The 19,532-nt window shown below is 35.7% G+C and overlaps 2 protein-coding genes across 9 annotated transcripts; one reads left to right on the plus strand and one right to left on the minus strand.

Moving 5' to 3' along the window:
* The first annotated feature begins 2,064 nt into the window (after nucleotides 1-2,064).
* LOC107886693 (uncharacterized protein At2g33490) lies at nucleotides 2,065-8,311 on the plus strand. Of its 3 annotated transcripts, none has more exons than XM_016810747.2 (11): nucleotides 2,065-2,452; nucleotides 2,743-2,815; nucleotides 3,512-3,586; nucleotides 4,028-4,089; nucleotides 4,235-4,303; nucleotides 4,666-4,694; nucleotides 4,791-4,998; nucleotides 5,081-5,314; nucleotides 5,570-5,623; nucleotides 6,307-7,265; nucleotides 7,993-8,311. In XM_016810747.2, the coding sequence occupies exons 1-11, from the start codon at nucleotides 2,333-2,335 to the stop codon at nucleotides 7,997-7,999; spliced, it is 1,890 nt and encodes a 629-aa protein (XP_016666236.1). In that variant the 5' UTR covers nucleotides 2,065-2,332; the 3' UTR covers nucleotides 8,000-8,311. The 3 variants fall into 3 exon arrangements, with proteins under 3 accessions (XP_016666236.1, XP_040956293.1, XP_040956297.1); XM_041100359.1 differs by having other exon boundaries at nucleotides 2,084-2,452; nucleotides 3,521-3,586; XM_041100363.1 differs by lacking the exon at nucleotides 2,065-2,452 and having other exon boundaries at nucleotides 3,484-3,586.
* A 468-nt stretch (nucleotides 8,312-8,779) lies between these two features.
* On the minus strand, nucleotides 8,780-11,916 carry LOC107886694 (zinc finger protein CONSTANS-LIKE 14). Of its 6 annotated transcripts, XR_005918020.1 has the most exons (6): nucleotides 10,875-11,899; nucleotides 10,601-10,777; nucleotides 9,878-10,143; nucleotides 9,637-9,768; nucleotides 9,429-9,560; nucleotides 8,780-9,159 (listed from the first exon to the last, which is right to left on the minus strand). XR_005918020.1 is itself a non-coding variant. In XM_016810748.2 (5 exons), the coding sequence occupies exons 1-4, from the start codon at nucleotides 11,646-11,648 to the stop codon at nucleotides 9,666-9,668; spliced, it is 1,320 nt and encodes a 439-aa protein (XP_016666237.1). In that variant the 5' UTR covers nucleotides 11,649-11,916; the 3' UTR covers nucleotides 9,249-9,560; nucleotides 9,637-9,665. The 6 variants fall into 6 exon arrangements, 4 of the variants coding, with proteins under 4 accessions (XP_016666237.1, XP_040956300.1, XP_040956321.1 ...); XR_001680856.2 differs by having other exon boundaries at nucleotides 9,429-9,768; nucleotides 10,875-11,907; XM_016810748.2 differs by lacking the exon at nucleotides 8,780-9,159 and having other exon boundaries at nucleotides 9,249-9,560; nucleotides 10,875-11,916.
* Between the last annotated feature and the right edge of the window lie 7,616 nt (nucleotides 11,917-19,532).

Raw genomic sequence — 19,532 nt, forward strand, 5'->3', positions numbered from 1 at the left:
ATCTTTGGTTAAAATTTTGTCACAATCCTTTACTCCATGCCCCATTTTGCCATAGCTAAAACAAAATATTTGTAGGTTTTCAGATTTGAAAGCCACCCAAACTTTTTTCCCTACTTCCGTTGAAATGAAAATGCCTCTCCTCAAAGGGTTCTGTGCATCAAATTGTGTCTTTAGGCAACATAAATCTCCTTGTATTTCGGATCGTATTACCCCCCGAAAGTCAACCCAATAGCATGCATAAGGTCTTTTTTATCACATTCTAGTGGGTAAGGACTAATCTTAAGCCAAAAAGGAGACCAAACCAAGCAAATCTGATCTTTATTAACAAGTTTCATTAAGCTATCAAAAATAATAAGTTGACGCTGAAAAAACCATAGTCTACCTTCCATTATTCTATTCAAATTCTCTTCACTATCAAATGAAATCAAGAAGAGATTTTGACCTACTATTTTAATTTCAAAATTCCTCGTCATCTTCTAAATGCTTTTTAATTGTGCCTTGAAACTATCAGGATTAGAAGACTTTTTTGTCCAAATAGAACATATTAACTTTAGATTTTCAATCGGAACCATTGACAAACTCTTCACTGATAGTTGAACAAGTTCTTCCTCAAGAAGGGAAATCTCGTCCTTCATCATACTCCCTTATCAAAGTCACCACTCACCCTCAACCTAGCCACAATTACAAATTATTTCTCTGAATCACCAAAAAGAGCACTCTTGACTTCTTAGGTTTACAATCTTGTTATTATTCTAAGATTAATAAAAAAGTAGAATCATTCTCTATTTTTTTTTTATAAACAAAAAATCATTCTCTTCCTACTCGCATCTGCATCTTTTCTAAACCTGTATATATCATATGTTTTATGTTCTGTTGGTTACAATTGTTTGGTTTGTTTAATGATAAAGCAGTTGGCATATTTTATGTACTGACCCCTAACCTTCAGCTTGTAGGTAATGACTTAAATTTGATAATGAGAAGCAATAATTGGCGTAGCGTAGGATGTGGTAGAAGAGTGGGTCAGTAATCAGGCTGCATTTCTCAAGTCATACGCGTGATTTTGCATATTTGGTTCGTCCAACTATATTTTAATTGGAAAACAAATCATTTAATAAAAGGTAATTTGATCAGGTGGAAGAAAATATAGCAGAAAACAAAGAAACCGGTGAGTTAGATCGCTTTCCATGATAACTAACTTCACATGCTTAGCTGACAGGTGTTCTTTCAAGAGTGGAGGGAACCATCAACAAAATCAGCCCTAGCCAAGTAGCCATGCCCATGAAGAGTGTCAAATTTGATGGGAGTTTTGAGAGACACAGATTCATCCGAAACAAATCTGAATAAGAAGGTGGCCGAAATAGGAATATTGGAAAGAAAATACAAAATTCCTAGACTTAGTCCCCAAGCAACACGGTTTTTTGACCAAAAACGCCGTTTTGCTGCCTAGCTTTTTTTTTTCTCGTTTTCTTTAGCTGGTCGTCGTGTTTTTAAGTTTCTAAATTAATAATCAAACGGGATTTGAATAGACTTTGAAAATTCGACACTGTTTTTCTTTATTGGGAAACAAATACACATTGAAAGCAATCGAGAAAAAAAAAACAGTTATTGGTCACAAATTAAGAGTGGATCATCAACTATCCTTGTTTGATTCCCAAATCCCAATACCGGTGTTAGTACAATTAACTGACATCAAAATGACAAACTTTGCTTGTTAGTCCAGATTTTGACATCAAAATGATTCAAAACACTTTCCTTGACATTATTAACGAATTCTGTTCTAAATTATACATTTTGACACCTAATTTTAACTTAGTAATAGAAAAGGTATGAGAAGAAGATTAATATATGTAAGGAAAGAAATGGTATACGTAGCAATGGAATGAAAGCAAATCTAAGCTTTTTTGCTCTGTAAAAAAGAAAGAAAGAAAGAATTATTGTGTCTTATTATGTCAATTCTATCGTAATCGCAGTCGTTATTATTCATTAAAAAAAAGGGGTATTGACTTTTGGCCTCCTACATGGTTTTATTATGATTCTAAGATGCCCCATTTGATCATCTGAATTAAAAAATAATAATAATTAAAGAATCGTAAAAAAAGGGTAGGGTCGTGTTGTAACGAAGAAGTCAAAGAAAGAGCAAATTCCTGGCTACAACATATGTTGGTCACTTGATTTTTAATTGTTCATTCCTCAATGCCAAGTTTAAAACAAGAAATAATATACTCAGACAAACAAAAACAGAGAGGAGGAGGAGGAGGAGGAGGAGGAGGAGGAGGGGAGTTTTGTTTTGGAATTGGAAACTGAATCTATCTATTTTCGAGGCTGAAGAAAAATGAAGACCTCTTTAAGAAGATTGCGAGGATTGGCACATCACAAGCACGGTGGGGAAGCCAAGCAGCGGCCAGATGTTCTAGCTTTGCCTCAACTTGACGAGCTCGCTCAAGCTTCTCAGGTCTCTCTTCCCTTCTTTGCTTCTTACTATTTCCATGGTCACTGCGGTTTCTAGTTCCACTTCCTTTCCTAGATTTCATTCTTCAAATTTTCAGTTAGGGTTTTCTCTCTGATTAGGGAGGACTGAGGAGATCCTTTTATTAATTCAGAGGAATTTCTTTTTCTTTCTTTTTAGGAATGATTAATACAGTATCACTATCTATTCTCTCTCTCTTTTTTCTCTTTCCGCTGAAAATAATTGAAGTATACTGATTATATAAGTGGTTATCTATGGACTTGTATGATTTGCAGGATATGCAGGATATGAGAGATTGCTACGAAGGCTTACTTTATGCAGCTGCTGCAACTACGAATTGTGCTTACGGTATCTCATTGACATTTTTCTAGCGTTTTTCAAATTTTATTTCTTTTTCATTGAAATTACTTTTTTTTTTCTGATTGAAGTTTGTGCTATGTTTAGAAACATGGATTTGAAAATTTGGGTGTGGATTTCATTTGCTATGTGAATTGTGAGAATGTGACATATTATATATAAATTAGTTAAGATTCGACATGGTTCTTATTTTAAAGCATATAAACATGAATTGCGAATTCTTAAATATTTATAGGTATTTCAAGTTCATTACTAAGGCACCAACAAATCTGAGAATTTAGGAAACAACCATGCGTGCTACACTTACATGCCATTATTACACAATTTACATTATTTTTTAATTCAAGTCCATTTTTTGAAATCCAAATTACCAAAGACAACCTGAAGCATGTTCTGGTTCTTCATCATTCATGTTATGCATTTAGAGGGTTTCTTGCTCTCCTTATATATATATTTAAATTATTTCAAGCTCTTTTACAATGACATGTTTCGTTCTTTTCATGGTAATGAATACATTGAGTTCATCTAGCAGTATTATCATGTAAAGTTCTGAAATGCTTGTTTCTGCATGATGCAAATGCCATTGTTGAATCAAGTTTTCTTTTCAAGTTCAAGCCTTGGAGTGACATTATTATATACTCTGCAATGCCAATATTTAGATCTCTCATGTGGTCCTGCTATTGTCAGAATTCTCAGACTCATTGCGGGAAATGGGTACTTGTCTTCTTGCAAAAACTGCATTAAATGATGATGAAGAAAGTGGTAAGTAAATATGTTTTGTCATACCTTTGATCTCAATATTGCCAATTAATATGAACAAATAACAGATGACATTCAGTGTAAGACTTTACAATTGAACTCATTAACTTGCCAGTGAATTAGTTTTTCCTCCATAAACTACCAGTTTTGAAGTTCTTCTTGTGTTTTAGTTGAATACAGTACAAGTCTTAGCTTATTCACATATAGCATATCCGAATTTGGAATGCATCTTTTCGGTTGTTACCTTCAATCTCTCATGTTTTAGGAAGATGATTTTTTTCCTTCTCTAAATCTGATAGCATAGGACCTATTTTACCCACTTTGGCACATCCAGATAGTATGCATTATATTTCTTCTTGAACAGAATACATGGTCTGTTATATATAGCCGCAAACAATTTCAGAAATGGATGGCTGAAAATATGCTGCATTTGTTCCTGGGCAGGTAAAGTATTACTAATGCTAGGAAAAGTACAGTTCAAACTCCAGAAACTTCTTGACAGCTATGTGAGTCCTCTTTTCTTTTCTTCTTCTGTTTTCATTTTTTTTTATTTTTTATTTTTATTTTTTAAGTTATGGTCTGAAATTTCTAATTAAATCTTACATCTTACTTCTTTCCTCTGCTACTGGATATTTATTTTGCATCCTTCAGCGGTCTCATATATCGCAGACAATCACAATCCCATCAGAGTCTCTTCTTAATGAACTTCGAACAGTTGAGGTTTGTTCTTAAGGAATTCATCGAATTATTGGCACATTTGTTTTGGTCTTTTGCTGCAAATTTTGCTATTTTAATCATCTGAAGCTCTGTCACTTCTGGTTTGGCTTTTGACTCTTGTCAACGTAGTGGTCAATTATTTGATCATAATAGTATTTGTTTTAAATGTCCTTTACTTTCTAATTTTTGGACATGTACATGTATCATCGTTTTCTTAGGTATTATATGAATATTATCAACAAAAGCTTAAATTTTTATTGGTGAATCACATTGTTTTAGTTACAAAAAAAAATTGCATTATGTACTATAGAGCCTGTTGCATTTTTAAATGATATAATATTGAATTCCCCCGTCTGTTGATGCAGGAGATGAAGAGGCAATGTGAAGAAAAAAGGTCCAAGTTTATTTATTTGTTTTTTTAACAAATAGACATGCACAAAGTTCATCTTTCAAAGATAATAGCTTCTGATCTTTGGTCTGTCTCCTACAGAAATGTGTACGAGCACATGGCAATGAGATACAAAGAAAAAGGAAGGTCAAAAGGTCGGAAAGGGGATAACTTTTCCATGCAGCAATTACAAGTAGCACATGATGAATATGATGATGAGGCGACTTTATTTGTTTTCCGATTGAAGTCTCTAAAGCAAGGACAATCAAGAAGCCTTCTTACACAAGCAGCACGACACCATGCTGCTCAGGTTTCTTTTCCTCCTGCTTTGTTGAACTTTCTAATTCTTTCTATTGTTGATTATTGATCTATTTCCTTTTGCTTGAAAGCAGCTGAACTTTTTTAGGAAGGCTCTTAAGTCTCTTGAAGAAATAGAGCCACACGTGCAGAAGGTCACTGAACAGCAGCACATTGATTATCGCTTCAGTGGACTTGAAGATGATGATGGGGACAATGGTGATGATAATGAAAATTATGATGACAAGGATGATGGTGAGCTGAGCTTTGACTATGGATTGGATGATCAAGATCAGAACATGGTTCCTACTTCACGGCACTCAATGGAGGTGATTATTTAACATGTTATTTGTGGATAAGAAAAGCTAACCAACTTCCCTGCTGAAGTGCAATTGTTATTTTTCTTTTGTGTTTGTGTGTAGAATGGATTCCATTCTCCTGATTGTTATAAAGACTTCTCTATGGACCTCACACAGGAACAAGAAAATATGATTTAATTCTATTTGTGCCTCTAAATGAATTAATTGTAGAACTGATTCCATGTGAGTTCTGTTTGGGCAATAATTTTTCTTGTGATTTTGCAGTTGGATCAAGTAGGCCTTACATTTCCCCAAGTTGCAATCTTGGAGGCTTCGAAGGTAAAAAAGTCATGTTACCTACATATTGCAAATTTGATTATGTAAATGTGCATACAGAGCAATCAAGTAACCCCCTCCCGATAATTATTGATTCCATTTATTGCATTCCATATTATAGGTCTTTGATCTGTGTTGGAAAATGATATTGGTTTTTAAGCTATGTGATGTTTTTTTTTCTTGCCCCTTCCATCTTTAGGATTTTACCATCAAATCTTTTTGTTAAGCATCCTGCCTACAACTAATTGGCTGTAGATAGAGAGTTCCAACTTTAATACAACACCACAATAAACCCAATACTCAACTCATGTGAGATAACTCCACTTAAGAATCCCCTCAACGTAGAGCCTCCATAGGTGGGCAACCTCACTTGGGTAGGCAGGAAGAACAACATAATAGAACTTGGGCTTTATGTTAAAGCATCCAACCTAAAATCAATTGGCTAGACGGAGAGGCCCAACTTTAATATAAGACCATAAGAAACCACTCAAAAGATGTAGGATAATACCACTTAACAAAACCATTCATCCTATTACATATCAATTTTCACTGGACTTTAGCTGAAAATTTATGACATGCTTCCACGTAAGCAACATTATAACCTCATTTGCATTTTATCTTGTTCCCCCCATTTGCAGCTGACATGTACTTTATTGCTAGTATATTTACTGCTCCTTTTGTTACAGGAAAATCTAGAAAGAAGCAATCGTCATTCGTTTTCATTTAGAGGGGAAATAAGGAATAGCAGCCAATCAGCCCCACTTTTTGTTGAGAATAAATCTGAGTCTTCTGAGAAAATTCAACCATTACCGTCACGAAAATCCAGCTCATATGTATTACCTACACCAGTTGCTACAAAAGGTTCTATTGGATTGGGTAAACCTGCTCGTCAATCTTACAAGACAAGTAGTTATTCATCTCCACTTGAACTTCATAAATATCAGAGGCTTTTGAGAGATATAAAAATTTCTGGATCTGCTGTTATAAATGCTCAGGCAGTACTGAGAGAGAGCAATAAGCCTGCTTCATCAACTCAACTACCCCCTCCTTTGGCTGATAAGGTTTTACTTTCACGAGTTAGTCCAGCTGCTGCTTCTGATTCCAAGAAAATTAAAAGACAAGCCTTTTCTGGTCCATTGACAAGTAAACAGTGGCCTAGCAAACCAGTTTCGGTTGAACATCCCCAATTGTTCTCTGGGCCAATTTTGAGAAATCCAATGTCTCAACTGCAAGCAGCATCTCCAAAAGTATCACCAAATGCTTCCCCTCCATTTGTTTCCTCTCCTAAAATTAGTGAGCTTCATGAACTTCCTAGACCCCCAGCCACTTCAGCCTCCAAGTCTTCAAGACCTTTAGGCTTGGTTGGTTATTCAGGCCCCTTGATGCCTAGAGGGCAAGTGCTCTCTGCTACAAATAAATCAGCAGTGTCGAGAGCTGCCTCTCCACTGCCACAACCTCCAGATGTTGTGACTCGCAGTTTCTCCATACCCTCAAGAGACCGTAGAGTGATGTCATTACCTGTGTTCAAGCCTCTGGAAACTGCTATCGTTTCAGGGATGTCTCAAGATGTTGCCTCACCTCCTTTGACACCAATATCTTTAGCTCAAATCCAGCCATCATCAACTAGTTCGAAGTCTGTTAATAGGTAATCAAAACACAATCCTTTTGTTTCCTTTTATCCATTTAGAAGAACTTGTACAGAAATGATTGAAGTTCCAGTGAGTGGATTGGTACTATCCAGGGAAACAATTGATGAGATGACTTTACCAGTTCATCTATCCTTGAGCAATTTTCATTCTCAATATATACTTTTTATAACTTTTCAAATACTAGATAAAAAGTTAAAACTGAATATGCCTCAAAATATTAAAACTTGAGCCATTTTTTCACTATGAAAATTGTGAATAAAGAGAGTGCATCCCAATATTCTACTGTGCTGGGAGTGGGTCGGTCTGATAGTTTGTTCATGACACCTATGCAGCTAATAACATATTTCTGTAGTGTATATTTAGAAGTCGAATATATGCTTTAAATTCTGTAAATTCGCAATGAACTTTGGTGTCTTGCCTGTCCAGCCCTCATCTGCACTGATGTTGAATTTTCCAAGTTTATTGAGATGCATAGATCTTTGATGTTTAGAAGGAGTTTTTGAATTTTCATGTCATGCAGACATCTTTATTTTGTTGTTTCCAGTAATTTTTTTTTAACTAGCAGCAGCTTTAGAGACTTTTGATGGTCTTCTTTGGTATTATCCCTGGCATGCATGGTCTATGGTTCAATAGCATGAACAATTGTATATCATACATTCTGGTGAACCTTCTATTTATTTTCTTTTTTCTCTATTTCTGACTGTTGGCCTGTGATTGATGCAGGAACTGATTGTTTATATCTAATTCTAGTACTGATTTCATTCCTAACCCACGGGGGCTACGGTCGTCTTTATCGTGACATACTGGTGCAGATATGTGCGTATATTACTGTTTGTTTTTTCTTTCTATACCATTGTTACATCTTTAGCCACTTGTCTATATTTTGATGAACCTTGGCATGAATCAGTCAAATACTTGCCATGCGTTCCATCGTTTTTGAGGAATTTTGTATTTTAGCCAAGGTATTAGTAGACAATTCAATTCTTTTACCCTATGCAAATTACCTAGTAATATTTGGCAGTATAGGCAGATTTTTTTGTCTTATGGTTTCGTTTTTTCGTAAGTATATGAGTACATTACTTGGAAGTTTTATTGTTCTTGAAATACCCATGTTTGAAGAATGCAACAAACATGGGTATTACAAACATGGGTATTGAGTTGTAACTTTTGAGAAAGTGAACATGCTAATATCTAGGGCTCATGGCCGAGTCTGAGTTCCATAGAGTATGAGTCACATTCCTGTGTCTAGGCCTGGACCCTCCAAATCCATAACCCAACCACGAAAGATAGGGTCAGCATTTCCTGTAATCTAAAATAAGTTTAATGTGCTGCTCATGCATTATGAATATGGTTGAGACGGGTTTTATGGTGTATCAAATTAACAAAGGTAAGTTTTGTCAATGGGGATTTTACCTAAATGGACAATCATTTATAATGCAATGGGAAAAACAGGAACGGTCTTTCACAGACGTGTGCTGTATTTTTTCTGCCAACTTGAAAACTTTGAGTGGAAGGTGGAAAACTGTGTTTCTTGTCTTTTGGTTAATGATTAACTACGGACAAATCTGGTTGGCTTTGAAGATATGATTCTTAAAATCCATACCTAAAACCCTTAAAAAGTAAAAGTTGCTGCACAGTCTCAGTGACAGGTTTTGCCACTTAGCAATCAAATCTTCTATAGAACTTGGAGATGAATTCAAGACATAACCTCTACTCTACTCGCATACAGATCTTGTACCCTATCTATTACCTGAAGGCTCCTTTAGACAAAAGCTTAACTGAAGCCCCAAATCCCAAGTCATCTTTAAAATCCTTTCGCCTGCCTCTCGCTTATTTCGGTTTTTCACAGTGCCATCGGATATTTAAGTCTTCGCATGTTCATGTTCAAATCTGCAAAATATTGAAAGCAAAGCCAGAGAAAAACTTGATATGCAAACCTTATTCCATGAAACAAGAGCAAAATTTGGAAGGCAACTATATTGGCAAAGCAAATACCATTGTTCTGTTATTGAGTAAAAACCAAAGCGTTAGACAAAATTTTTGAAGCTTAGCTTATGCTTGAGCATATATACAAGTTGCTTGAACCGTTTACTGCTTAAATCAACTCTATTACTTTGAATCCGAAGATAAAAGGGGAGAGAAGTAAACCAAGTCATGACCTTGAGTTCGGTGCCAACATCGAATTTTGAGCCCCATAATATGCTTTAGACGACTTCACCGCATCGAGACGAGCCACAAGCCGAACATCCTCTGTCCCGGCCTCCGCTTTACCATGGTTCAGAATACCCTATCTGTTGGTACAACTTTGAATATGATGGGAACCAGAAACTTGAAATGCTAAATTACATTTACTGTAAAGGAACATACGAATTATTATACAACAGTCAAGTACATCTTTAACCATCAGGAGAATCGGTAGCCTTCACAAATCGACCTTTCACTCGCGTCCTACTATCTGCTTTTGCCTTCCTCGATTCATACCGTATGTGTTTATCATACCTGTTCATGGCACACCTCCAATTTCAATAATAGAAGGCATTTTGATAAAACCAATTTATTAGGTAGATGATAACATGAAAAGAACCAAACGAAAAAAAGAAAAAACAACCTTCGTGTTTTCTTCTTCTCTTTGTACCGTTGCATGGCATTGCCTCTGTTGTGGGCCAGCAACTCAAGATCAGCCTTGCTAGCTGCAGCTGGCCTTCCTTGGTCGCTCCCCACAAGGAAAGCTTGTTCCATGAACACAAGATCACTGCAACTGCTGGAGCCACGGGTTCCTCCAAAAGCTGAACTTGTTGACGGCCTTGCCATCGGTAGGTTGTTGCTCTCGGATGTGGCAGCCCCCTGACTTGTACCTGGATTACTTGAGTTCATCTGCATTTTCAAATACAAAAGTGATTGTTGAGTCGTGTGTCAGAATAAAACTAAACACAGCATGGTGCAGATAGGCCCATCAAACAGTAGACTTAATCAATTAATTGGAGTTTATTAAGTATCTGAAACCCTAAAACAAGAAAAGAGTATTAATCTTTCCCTTGTTAGGAACTGCTCTTCCTTAATCATGGGAAATAAAGAAAAAGCAAGCTACATGTGCTAGATAACAATTTAAAAAACGTGGGTATATAACATATACGCGGGCAAGTAAAAAAAGTGTCTAATGCTAACCACCAGTGCGTCCTGTCAGATTAAAATATAATCATGCTGCTACTACAACAGTTATTACACTTTTCTTCACCATATATTATATTACATAGTACAAAAAGTAGTATCTGAAGCATGAAATTTATAAGAAGAGCGAAGAGAGTGAAATGGTGAGGATTGAGGGACGTACATTGATTGAATCCATATAATCTTGTGGATGGTAGTTAAAGTGGCACGTATCTCCCAGTAATTTTGCACTCAAAGTCTCTCTCACAAGTTGATTGAAATTCTTAATCATGAAAACACCATCACTTCCCTCATTCCCAACTTCTTCAAATTGGGCTTCGCCTAACTTAAAATCCCATATCTGTAACAGTTTATAATCGATTTGCCCTTGTTACCATTTAAGCTATACTCTGCTCTGATTAAGAAAAAAAAAAAACTCAAAAGAATATTCCTAGTACCTGAGGAGTTTGACCATTTAGATTATCATTCCACAACACCTCTCCTCCATCGACAATGCGATTGCTCTCAGGCGTTTGCCTTTGCTCTTGCGGCTGCATATCTTGTTGTTGAGCCAAGAAGTTGGCGTTTGGTTCCGCGTTCTGCACTAGATCATTCTCCCCACCTCCTCCTCCTCCATCGTCATAGTCGTCGACAACGTCGCCCATCCAATTTCGTTTCATTAATTCCGCAAGCTGGTTATAGAGAACCTGCTTGTACTTTCCTCCACTCCCGTGATTCTGCTTCTTCAACGTCTTCCCGTTGCATAAACTGTCGTAAGGTTCCATTAAGTCTTGGACGCTCATACCGTAGAAGCATGGTTCGGCGATGGGCATCATCAAGTGTTGGTGACAGCTGTTCCAGCTCTGATCCGACGGTTTGGTGTCATGGAGATGGAAGCCGAAAGCCGCAGCCAGATCCAGAGCGGAGGGACAACCAGAAAAACCTTCGACAGGGGTGCGATCGTGAGCGGCGGAGACAGAGCAAGTACCGTGGGTGTCCCAATCACAGTCTTGACAAAGCATCAAATTATGAGTAGCACGCCGAACGGAAACCGGTTGGGCGCTGCAGTTATGGCAGATCTGAGAGCGAAGGTGCTTGCGGGAGAGGAGGTTGGCAGAATGGACGTGGTGGTCGCACAACAAACAGAGCTTGGCGGAGTCAGCTCGGCAGTAGAGAAGGGCAATTCGGTGATTGCAGAAGTCGCAGGGCACCGTTTCGTTTGGGGTAACCATAGTTTTGGGTTAGTAAAATAATGAAGGAATGTAGCGTGAGAGAGAGTTGCAGATGATAACTGATAAATAGGAGAGGGAGGGAGGGGACATCATCATAATAATAACTGAACTTTTAGATGAATAATTAATTCCTATTTTTGGGAGGAATAATCAATTCAGCACATGTCTCTCTCAACAATGTATGGGAGAAGAAGTTGCTTCCAGTTTTTGCTGCGACTGACTCAGTACCGTCTTCAATTATTATTAGGTAAGTCACTGCTTGTCCTCCACCAATCAAAATTAAATTTTACGAATTTATAAATTAAAATTTAAATAATTTTTTTATTTTGATAGTAAGCATTAAATTAATTTAAATTTAAAGTGTATATTTTTATTTGTCAATAGATACTTATTATCGAATCATCAATAATTTAATAATAACTTTTTTTAGTTAAATAATCAAAACTAAAATATTCTCATAATTTAGTCACTACTTACTGTTAATTATTATGAATTAAATAATTATGTGTATATAAAGGGCAAAGAAATCAAAGAAAAGCAGCAAAAGAGAGGAAGAGGGTACTTTGTAATTACTTTAGTTGTAAAGGTGGTGGTGATGCTAGTTAAGCATTTTGCTTAAGGCTTGGCTTACTAATGCTATTCTGACTCTTACTCCCTTTAATTCGTTTTAATTAATTTTATTTCACTTCTATTTTCCCTCTTACCCCTTTTAATAGACACATTTTACTTTTATTTTCTTATTTTAATTTTTACTTAACATTTAAAATATAGATTTTTATATAATGTTTTTTTGTCAAATTTACATAATTTATCATTCATTCACTCGGATGATATGTTGCTTGATTCTTAATTAATTATTAGAAAATTTTCTATCATCTTAAATGCTTAATTATTAAATTTTAATTTTTACTTAGATTTTTCATGGTATAGGTTAAAGAATGAGAGTAAATGAGTTTTTTTTAGATGAATGATGAAATTTATTAATCCAAGAATACAATTAAATTGCTACAAAAGAACAAAAAAATATTGTATAGTAACTTTAAGCTATACAAACAAATTAACCAATGATACCTCAAGAAGCACAAAGTGAAGCATTAACAGGATTAGTTCTATTGATTGATCTTTCTCCTAAGCGAGCCCGCACAATCTCTTTAATCTGCACCAAGACAACATCTTCAGTTAAGAAAGATACACCAAAATACCTCTTATTCATCTGTCTCCATATCACATACAAATATGCACTCCAAGCAAGCTTGAGTATAGCAACAAGCAATGATTTTCCTTTAAGTTTCAATATCGCCCAAGCTAACTCTTGCCTCCAAGTTTCCACAGCCCTATAATTGGAGCAAAGGCGCAAAACTGACTTGCACACATTCCTAAAAAAATTGCACTTAAAGAAAATGTGATCACGTCTCTCTGCAGCATCCATACAGAAAAAGCAACAAGTATCAATTGAAATCCCAAAAGCAAGCAAACGATTCTGTGTTGGGAGTCTAATAAGAATGACTATTCAAGTAATAAGAGAATGCTTGGGAATATGTAAAGGGAACCATAACAAATGGTGTCATTCCACCTTCATACCACGAGTTCTAATTGCCTTCCACAATCAAGAAGTACTCACTTTAGCATTAGCAAACTGTTGAGAAGTGACAGCAACCAAAGACTTCAACTTAAGCATCCTTCATCAATTCCAGCTACTTATTGAAGTAGGAGCCACATCTAAAAAATTCTTACCTTTTAATACATATTCACTAACCCAAGCAATCCAAAGAAACCCTTATCATACAGCAAGGCACGAATATACTGCAAAATACAAGCTTGAATCCATTCTACCATATTTTTTAGTCCTAATCCCCTTTTAGATTTAGGCAAACAAATCGTCTTCTAATAAACACGAGCACTTCGACCTGAGCTAACCTTCTCTTTTCCAAAAGAAGCTAAGACAACATCGATAAACCTTTTTAAGAACGCTTTTAGGAATTAGAAATTGATGACTCCAATAGGCTTGAACACTAAAGATCACAGCCTTAATGAGTTGTAGTCTACCAACATAACTCAAATTCTTAGTAGACCACCATTGAATCCTGTCCAGAATCCTATTGGTTAAAGCAACATAGTTAGACCGAGACAACTTTCGAGAAACAAAAGGAACACCAAGGTATCTCACTAGTAGCCTACCAACTTTACACCCTGTGCAAGTAGTCATGAGAGCCAACTCCTCTTGAGGCACCCTAGCAACAAATAATTCACTTTTGGAGGCATTGAGATGCAACCCAGAAAGTAAGTAAAACTATTGAAGAACACAATAAACACCCGCCACCAAATCAGTAGTACCCTTAGAAAAAAATAAAAAGATCATCGACAAACATTAGATAAGTCAACTGTACTTGAAGACACTTAAGATGATACTTGAAGAGAGCATTTATGGTAGCAACATCCAATAACTTGGATAACACATCCATTGCAAGCACAAAAAGGTAAGGAGAGAGAGGATCTCCCTGCCTAATACCTTTCCTCCCTCGAAAGAACCCCTCAAGGCTTCTATTAAGGGAGACAGAATCGAGGAGTAGTTAAACAAACTTCAATCCACTTCAAAAACTTTTCAGGGAACTCTTGAGCTCTAAGTACTGAAAGTAAAAAGCCCTAGTGCAAAGAATCAAACGCCTTTTGAAGATCAACCTTCAAGGCACATCTAGGAGAAATATGTCTTCTACCATACTCTCGCATTAGCTCATGAGCCAACATGGTGTTATCAGTGATACTACACCCTCTAACAAAGACACTCTGACTATTGGAAATCAAAGTAAACAAAAAAAGAGTCATTCTATTAACCGAAACCTTTGTTATGCACTTATCAATTGTACTGCAACAAGAAATAGGTAAAAAAATCCTTTACATAGCTAGGATTATCACACTTAGGAACCAAGGAAATTGAAGTAGCATTAAAGGCAGCCAAGAGAGTGGAGGATGTAAAAAAAAATACTGAACAGTATTAAGAAAACCAGGCCCACTATACCCCATGCATATTTGAAGAAGAAAGTTGTGAAACCGTTAAGACTAGGGGCTTTCTCATTCTGCTGCCCAAAAATAGCTGCCTTTATCTCCTCATTGATAATAAGGCTAGTTAACACATGATGAGTATCGTTAGAAAATTTAGGTAGTAACTCCTGAAGCAAAGAATCTAGGCACTCAACAATATTGGAATCAATTGCGCCAAGAAGATTTTGATAAAACCACAAAATTTCTGCAGAAATTTGATCAAAAGATTCCATCCGATTACCAGCTGCATCAAAAAGAGAAGTAACAGTGTGCTTATTCCTCTTAATTGCAACAATACTATGAAAAAAATTAGTGCTTTGATCCTCCTCCCTAATCTACTGCACCCTAGCTTCTTGCCGATAAAAATATGTTTTGACCTCTTGCAAATCCAAAAGATCAACTTTCACCTGATCAATATGACCATTTCTAGCTAGACCACCCTGCAACAAAGAAAGTTGCAAGCTCTCTAACTCCTCAGTGTTAACCTTAACTCGAGCAGAAATGTTACCAAAAGCCTCAGTGTTGAGCATTTTCAAGACAAGTTTAAGTCTCTTAAGCTTGGTAAATAACTTCAACATAAGATCACCTACCACAGTAGGTTGCTAAGATTTAGCAACACCTATCATGCTTAGCCAAAAATTTAAAGAACCGAAAAGGCTTTGGCAAGGATTGTATATGTTGCTCCAAGCACACACTAGAAGGACAATGATTTGAACAACCAGGAACAGTAAACTTAAACTATGAATGAGGTAAAAATCGTAACTAAGTTGCATTAACAAGAACTTTGTCAAGCTTCTTTGCAATCGACCTATCCAATTGATGATTAGACTAAGTGAAAACATGACTAAAGTAAGCATGATCAAAGACTTCAATCTCCCTAACCAAAGCTTGAAAATCCTTCATATCAACAGTAAAAGATTAAGAAATATCAAAAGAAGAACTCTCCTCAGGCGAAAGTGTGACATTAAAGTCACCACCTAATAACCATGGAGCATCACCAACCTGAGCACTCATAGAACACAAGTGAGACCATAACTCTCGACAAGAAACACCATCATTACAAGTATAAACAGCTGAAAAGAAGACTTTTTGATGTTGCACCTGCACACTACATGTAATACATTGTCCAAAGACATACAACACATCCACAATACAAGCACTCTTCCAAATGAGCCAAATTATACCATTAACAGCATGATCATAATTGCAAACAAAGTTTCACCCCAAAAAATACTTTCCCAAAATAACTGAAACATTATTACACTTAACTCTAGTTTCCAACAAACAAAAAACATCAATATTCAATCTAACTAACCTATCAACTACAAGTTTTTGCTTTAGAGGATTATTAATCCCCCTAATATTCTAAAAGAGAATAATCACGAAACACGATGAGATTGTGTACCTCCCTTACTACCTCATTTTCCTTGCCCTTTAACAAGAGAAATATTCATTTTTTTCTTACATTTGTCAAGGTTCTCTTACTTTGTAGCCATCAGAGATCTCACAAGAGGAGCTACTACCAGCGAGGCCAACCTAGGCTTCTGAGGAGAAAACTCCAACTGTTCAGTTCCATTAACATCATCAACAACATCTTGCTCATCATCAATATCATTAGCAACAACATCATTAAAATCCTTAAGCTGAACATTCAAAACATCAAATTTATTACTATATCCCGTAAGAAAAACATGTTTTAGTTTAAGAATAGGGGAAAGATCTACAACCATGGCTTTATCCTTAGAGAAGACTTCAAAAGTTGAAATCAAAGCTACACCACTATTAAGAGCACTCTCATTTCGAATCGCAGCAGATTTTTTAGGAACAGAAATTTGAGTAGTGCCTGCACCATCTTGCTTAACGCTCCAAACTTTCACCACATTCTTCATAGAACAATGTTTACTAGAATGACTAAAAGATAGACACTGTAAACAACATATCGGGAGCCATAGTACTTCAACTCTAATAGAAACAAAGGAAAAATCACACAATTCAACATTAATAAAATGAGGGAGTTCAAAATCAACAGAAATCTCAACACACACCTTCGCATAAGCAGGATGTTGTTGCAAAGCTGTGATATTATCCATATAAAGGGGAGTACAAAATATACTTACAATGTAGCTAAACCACTTTTGAGTAAAAAACTCTAAAGAGACTCGACTTAACTAAACCCGAATCAGCATATTGTTCTGGATTTGTCAAGGGTCATGATCCAGAACCCAATCTCGAGTAACAAAACAAGAAAATTGAAAAAAAAATAGATTTTCACCTACTATTTTGACTTCAACAACCCCTTTATTTACTCCAAAGCATATTAACCAACTTCTGTAGAGAACCAAAATTAGGAGGCTGCCTAAGAAATTGAGCCACCAGCGAGTGCTGCCACCTCCAAATACCTCCATCAAACACTTCAGCCGGACGTTTGACAGCAATAGAACCACCATGGACTTTCGGTGGAAAAAACTCCAAAGCTTCATCCAATCCAGAGCTTGTGAAGAGGACATAACACAAAATCAAAGCCAGTAAGCAACAAATAACAAAAAAATCAACAAGAAAATGAAGAAAATCAAACAGCAAGGAACCAAGAGAACTCTCGCATACCAAAAGCCAACTAATGTCCACCGAGAGGATTCTCTTAACGTTTCCCTAGCTCTAAACACTAAGAAGAAGCTTTGTTTCTACTCTATTGGGAATTTTATCGAACATCTTTGAGGCACCTTTGGCTTAGAGAAAAAAGAGAGAACAAGTGAAAAAGAGTTGTGAAAAAAATATATAGTGAAATAGGAGTAAATGAGTTTAAATATGAATATTGGCAAGATTTTGGTATTTCAACTTATTTAAAGATTTCAGCTTGATCCTATTTCACAATATATTCACAACATTTCGAGTATATAATTTCATTTTAGTCCCATAATATATAATTAAAAAGAGAATCAAAAGATTTAATAAGGTAATTTCAAATTTAAGAGCCTAAAAACATCGAGAAGATGTCAAAAAATAACCACAAAAGTTAGCGATAGAAAATTACCATAAAACATAAAAAAATTATTTTACTTTATGATTTTTTTTGCCTTTATGTGAGTTTGCTAACTATTTTTCTTGTAAAAAAAAATAGTAAGTTTTGATTCTTCAAGTTTGTGAAATCTAATTTATTATTATTTTATTCTTTGGTATAATATTTCCTATTTTAATTATAAATATTTAGGTTTATTGAATATAGAACTCGTATTTGATAGCTTACAATATTTGCTTTTTCAATCAAATTTTTTAAACTAATAATGTGTAATTAATATAATACTTGTGATTGATGGTCGCTAAACTAACTAATAATTCAACTAAGGCAAGCGCACCTATCGAACAGTAGTATAGTTATGGTGAGACCGGAAATATTGTATCCATAAAGACTAAAAGTACTAGTAATTACTACCTTTTTATTATCTAGCCTAAGAATTAAAGGGAAGTTTTTAAACTAAGATTAACTATCTAATTAACTAAGAACACGACAGAGATTAAAGTTGGAAAATACTTTTGGAAAACCGATGGAAAAGACAATACCCAAGGAAGAATCCACCTAGACTTCACTTATTACTTCTGAATTAGACGATTTATTCACTTGACTTAATCCGTCAGAATTTCTAGCTTATGTTAATATCTCTCTCGAGATTAAAAACAACTGACTCTAGGTTGATTAATCGAAATCTCTTCCTAATTAAAACCCCTATTGTCACATTAACTCGATCTATGGACTCCCTTATTAGATTTGACTCTAATCCGGCAGATTTATATCATCCTATCTCTAGGATTGCATGCAACTCCGCTTAATTATGGAAGATCTACTCTTAAACAGGGACTTTTGCTCCACTGAATAAGCACATCAAAACCTAAATAATATCCTGGAATATTAAAGCAAGGATTAAAACTCATAATTAAGAATAAGAACAAGTATTTATCATATGATTCAAATAGTAATAAGATCTGTCTTAGGTTTCATCTCCCTTAGATATTTAGGGAGTTTAGTTCATAACAATTAGAAAAAACATCTCAAAATTGGAAAAACAACAAAACATAGAGAAACCCAAAGAACTTCTAAGGAAAGTAAATGGAGATCTTCAGGCTTGAAGTAGATCCTGCTTCCGAGCTGATTCCGTTGGCTGTCTTCGAGTATTCTCTACCTTCTACTCTCGGTGTCCTCTTTGATCCTCTTCTCTTCTGCTTAAATAGACTTTGGAATGCCCAAAATAGCCCAAAATTAGCCTTTTTCGAGTAGAATTAAAATAGGTCTCGATAAGGACACAGCCATGTAGCATGCCCGTGTGGTGGTGCTCAAGCCGTGTGCAATTCTGATATGGGTTTAAGTCGACACGGCTATTACACACGGGCGTGTGGTCTACCCGTGTGTCTCACATGGACATGTAGATTATCCTTGTGGAAGTGTTTGGGCCGTGTGCAGCACTGAAATAAACCTATTTTGTCTATTTTTGACCATTTTCTCGCACTTTTCGCTTTCCTATGCTCATCTGGATATAAAACATGAAATTAAAGGATTAGGAGCATCAAATTCACTAAATCTTATGATAAATCATCTAAAAATATGCCAAGCATGGGATTAAAAATATGTTACTTTTGAGATTTATCAAATATCCCCACACATTTGTTTGTCCTCAAGCAAAATCCTCATCTCACAATTAAAATAAATTTTTCTCAACTTATAATTCTCATAAAAAATGTTACAAAGTAATCTACAAGTAATCATACATTGAGAGTTCAACTGAAAGAACATTAAAGTTTCAAACGATCCAAGTTGAGCATTTTAATCATAAGATCATAGGTATCCCCCTTTAT

The sequence above is a fragment of the Gossypium hirsutum genome, chromosome A03, assembly GCF_007990345.1.
Source record: "Gossypium hirsutum isolate 1008001.06 chromosome A03, Gossypium_hirsutum_v2.1, whole genome shotgun sequence".
NCBI lineage: Eukaryota > Viridiplantae > Streptophyta > Magnoliopsida > Malvales > Malvaceae > Gossypium > Gossypium hirsutum.

Coding starts and splice junctions, on each gene's coding strand:
- LOC107886693 (XM_016810747.2), top strand. CDS start 2,333: ATGAAGACCTCTTTAAGAAGATTGCGAGGATTGGCACATCACAAGCAC. Junction 2,816..3,511: donor AACTACGAATTGTGCTTACG/GTATCTCATTGA, acceptor TGCTATTGTCAG/AATTCTCAGACTCATTGCGG. Junction 4,304..4,665: donor ATGAACTTCGAACAGTTGAG/GTTTGTTCTTAA, acceptor CTGTTGATGCAG/GAGATGAAGAGGCAATGTGA.
- LOC107886694 (XM_016810748.2), bottom strand. CDS start 11,648: ATGGTTACCCCAAACGAAACGGTGCCCTGCGACTTCTGCAATCACCGA. Junction 10,144..10,600: donor ATTATATGGATTCAATCAAT/GTACGTCCCTCA, acceptor TTGAAAATGCAG/ATGAACTCAAGTAATCCAGG. Junction 9,769..9,877: donor GAGAAGAAGAAAACACGAAG/GTTGTTTTTTCT, acceptor TGCCATGAACAG/GTATGATAAACACATACGGT.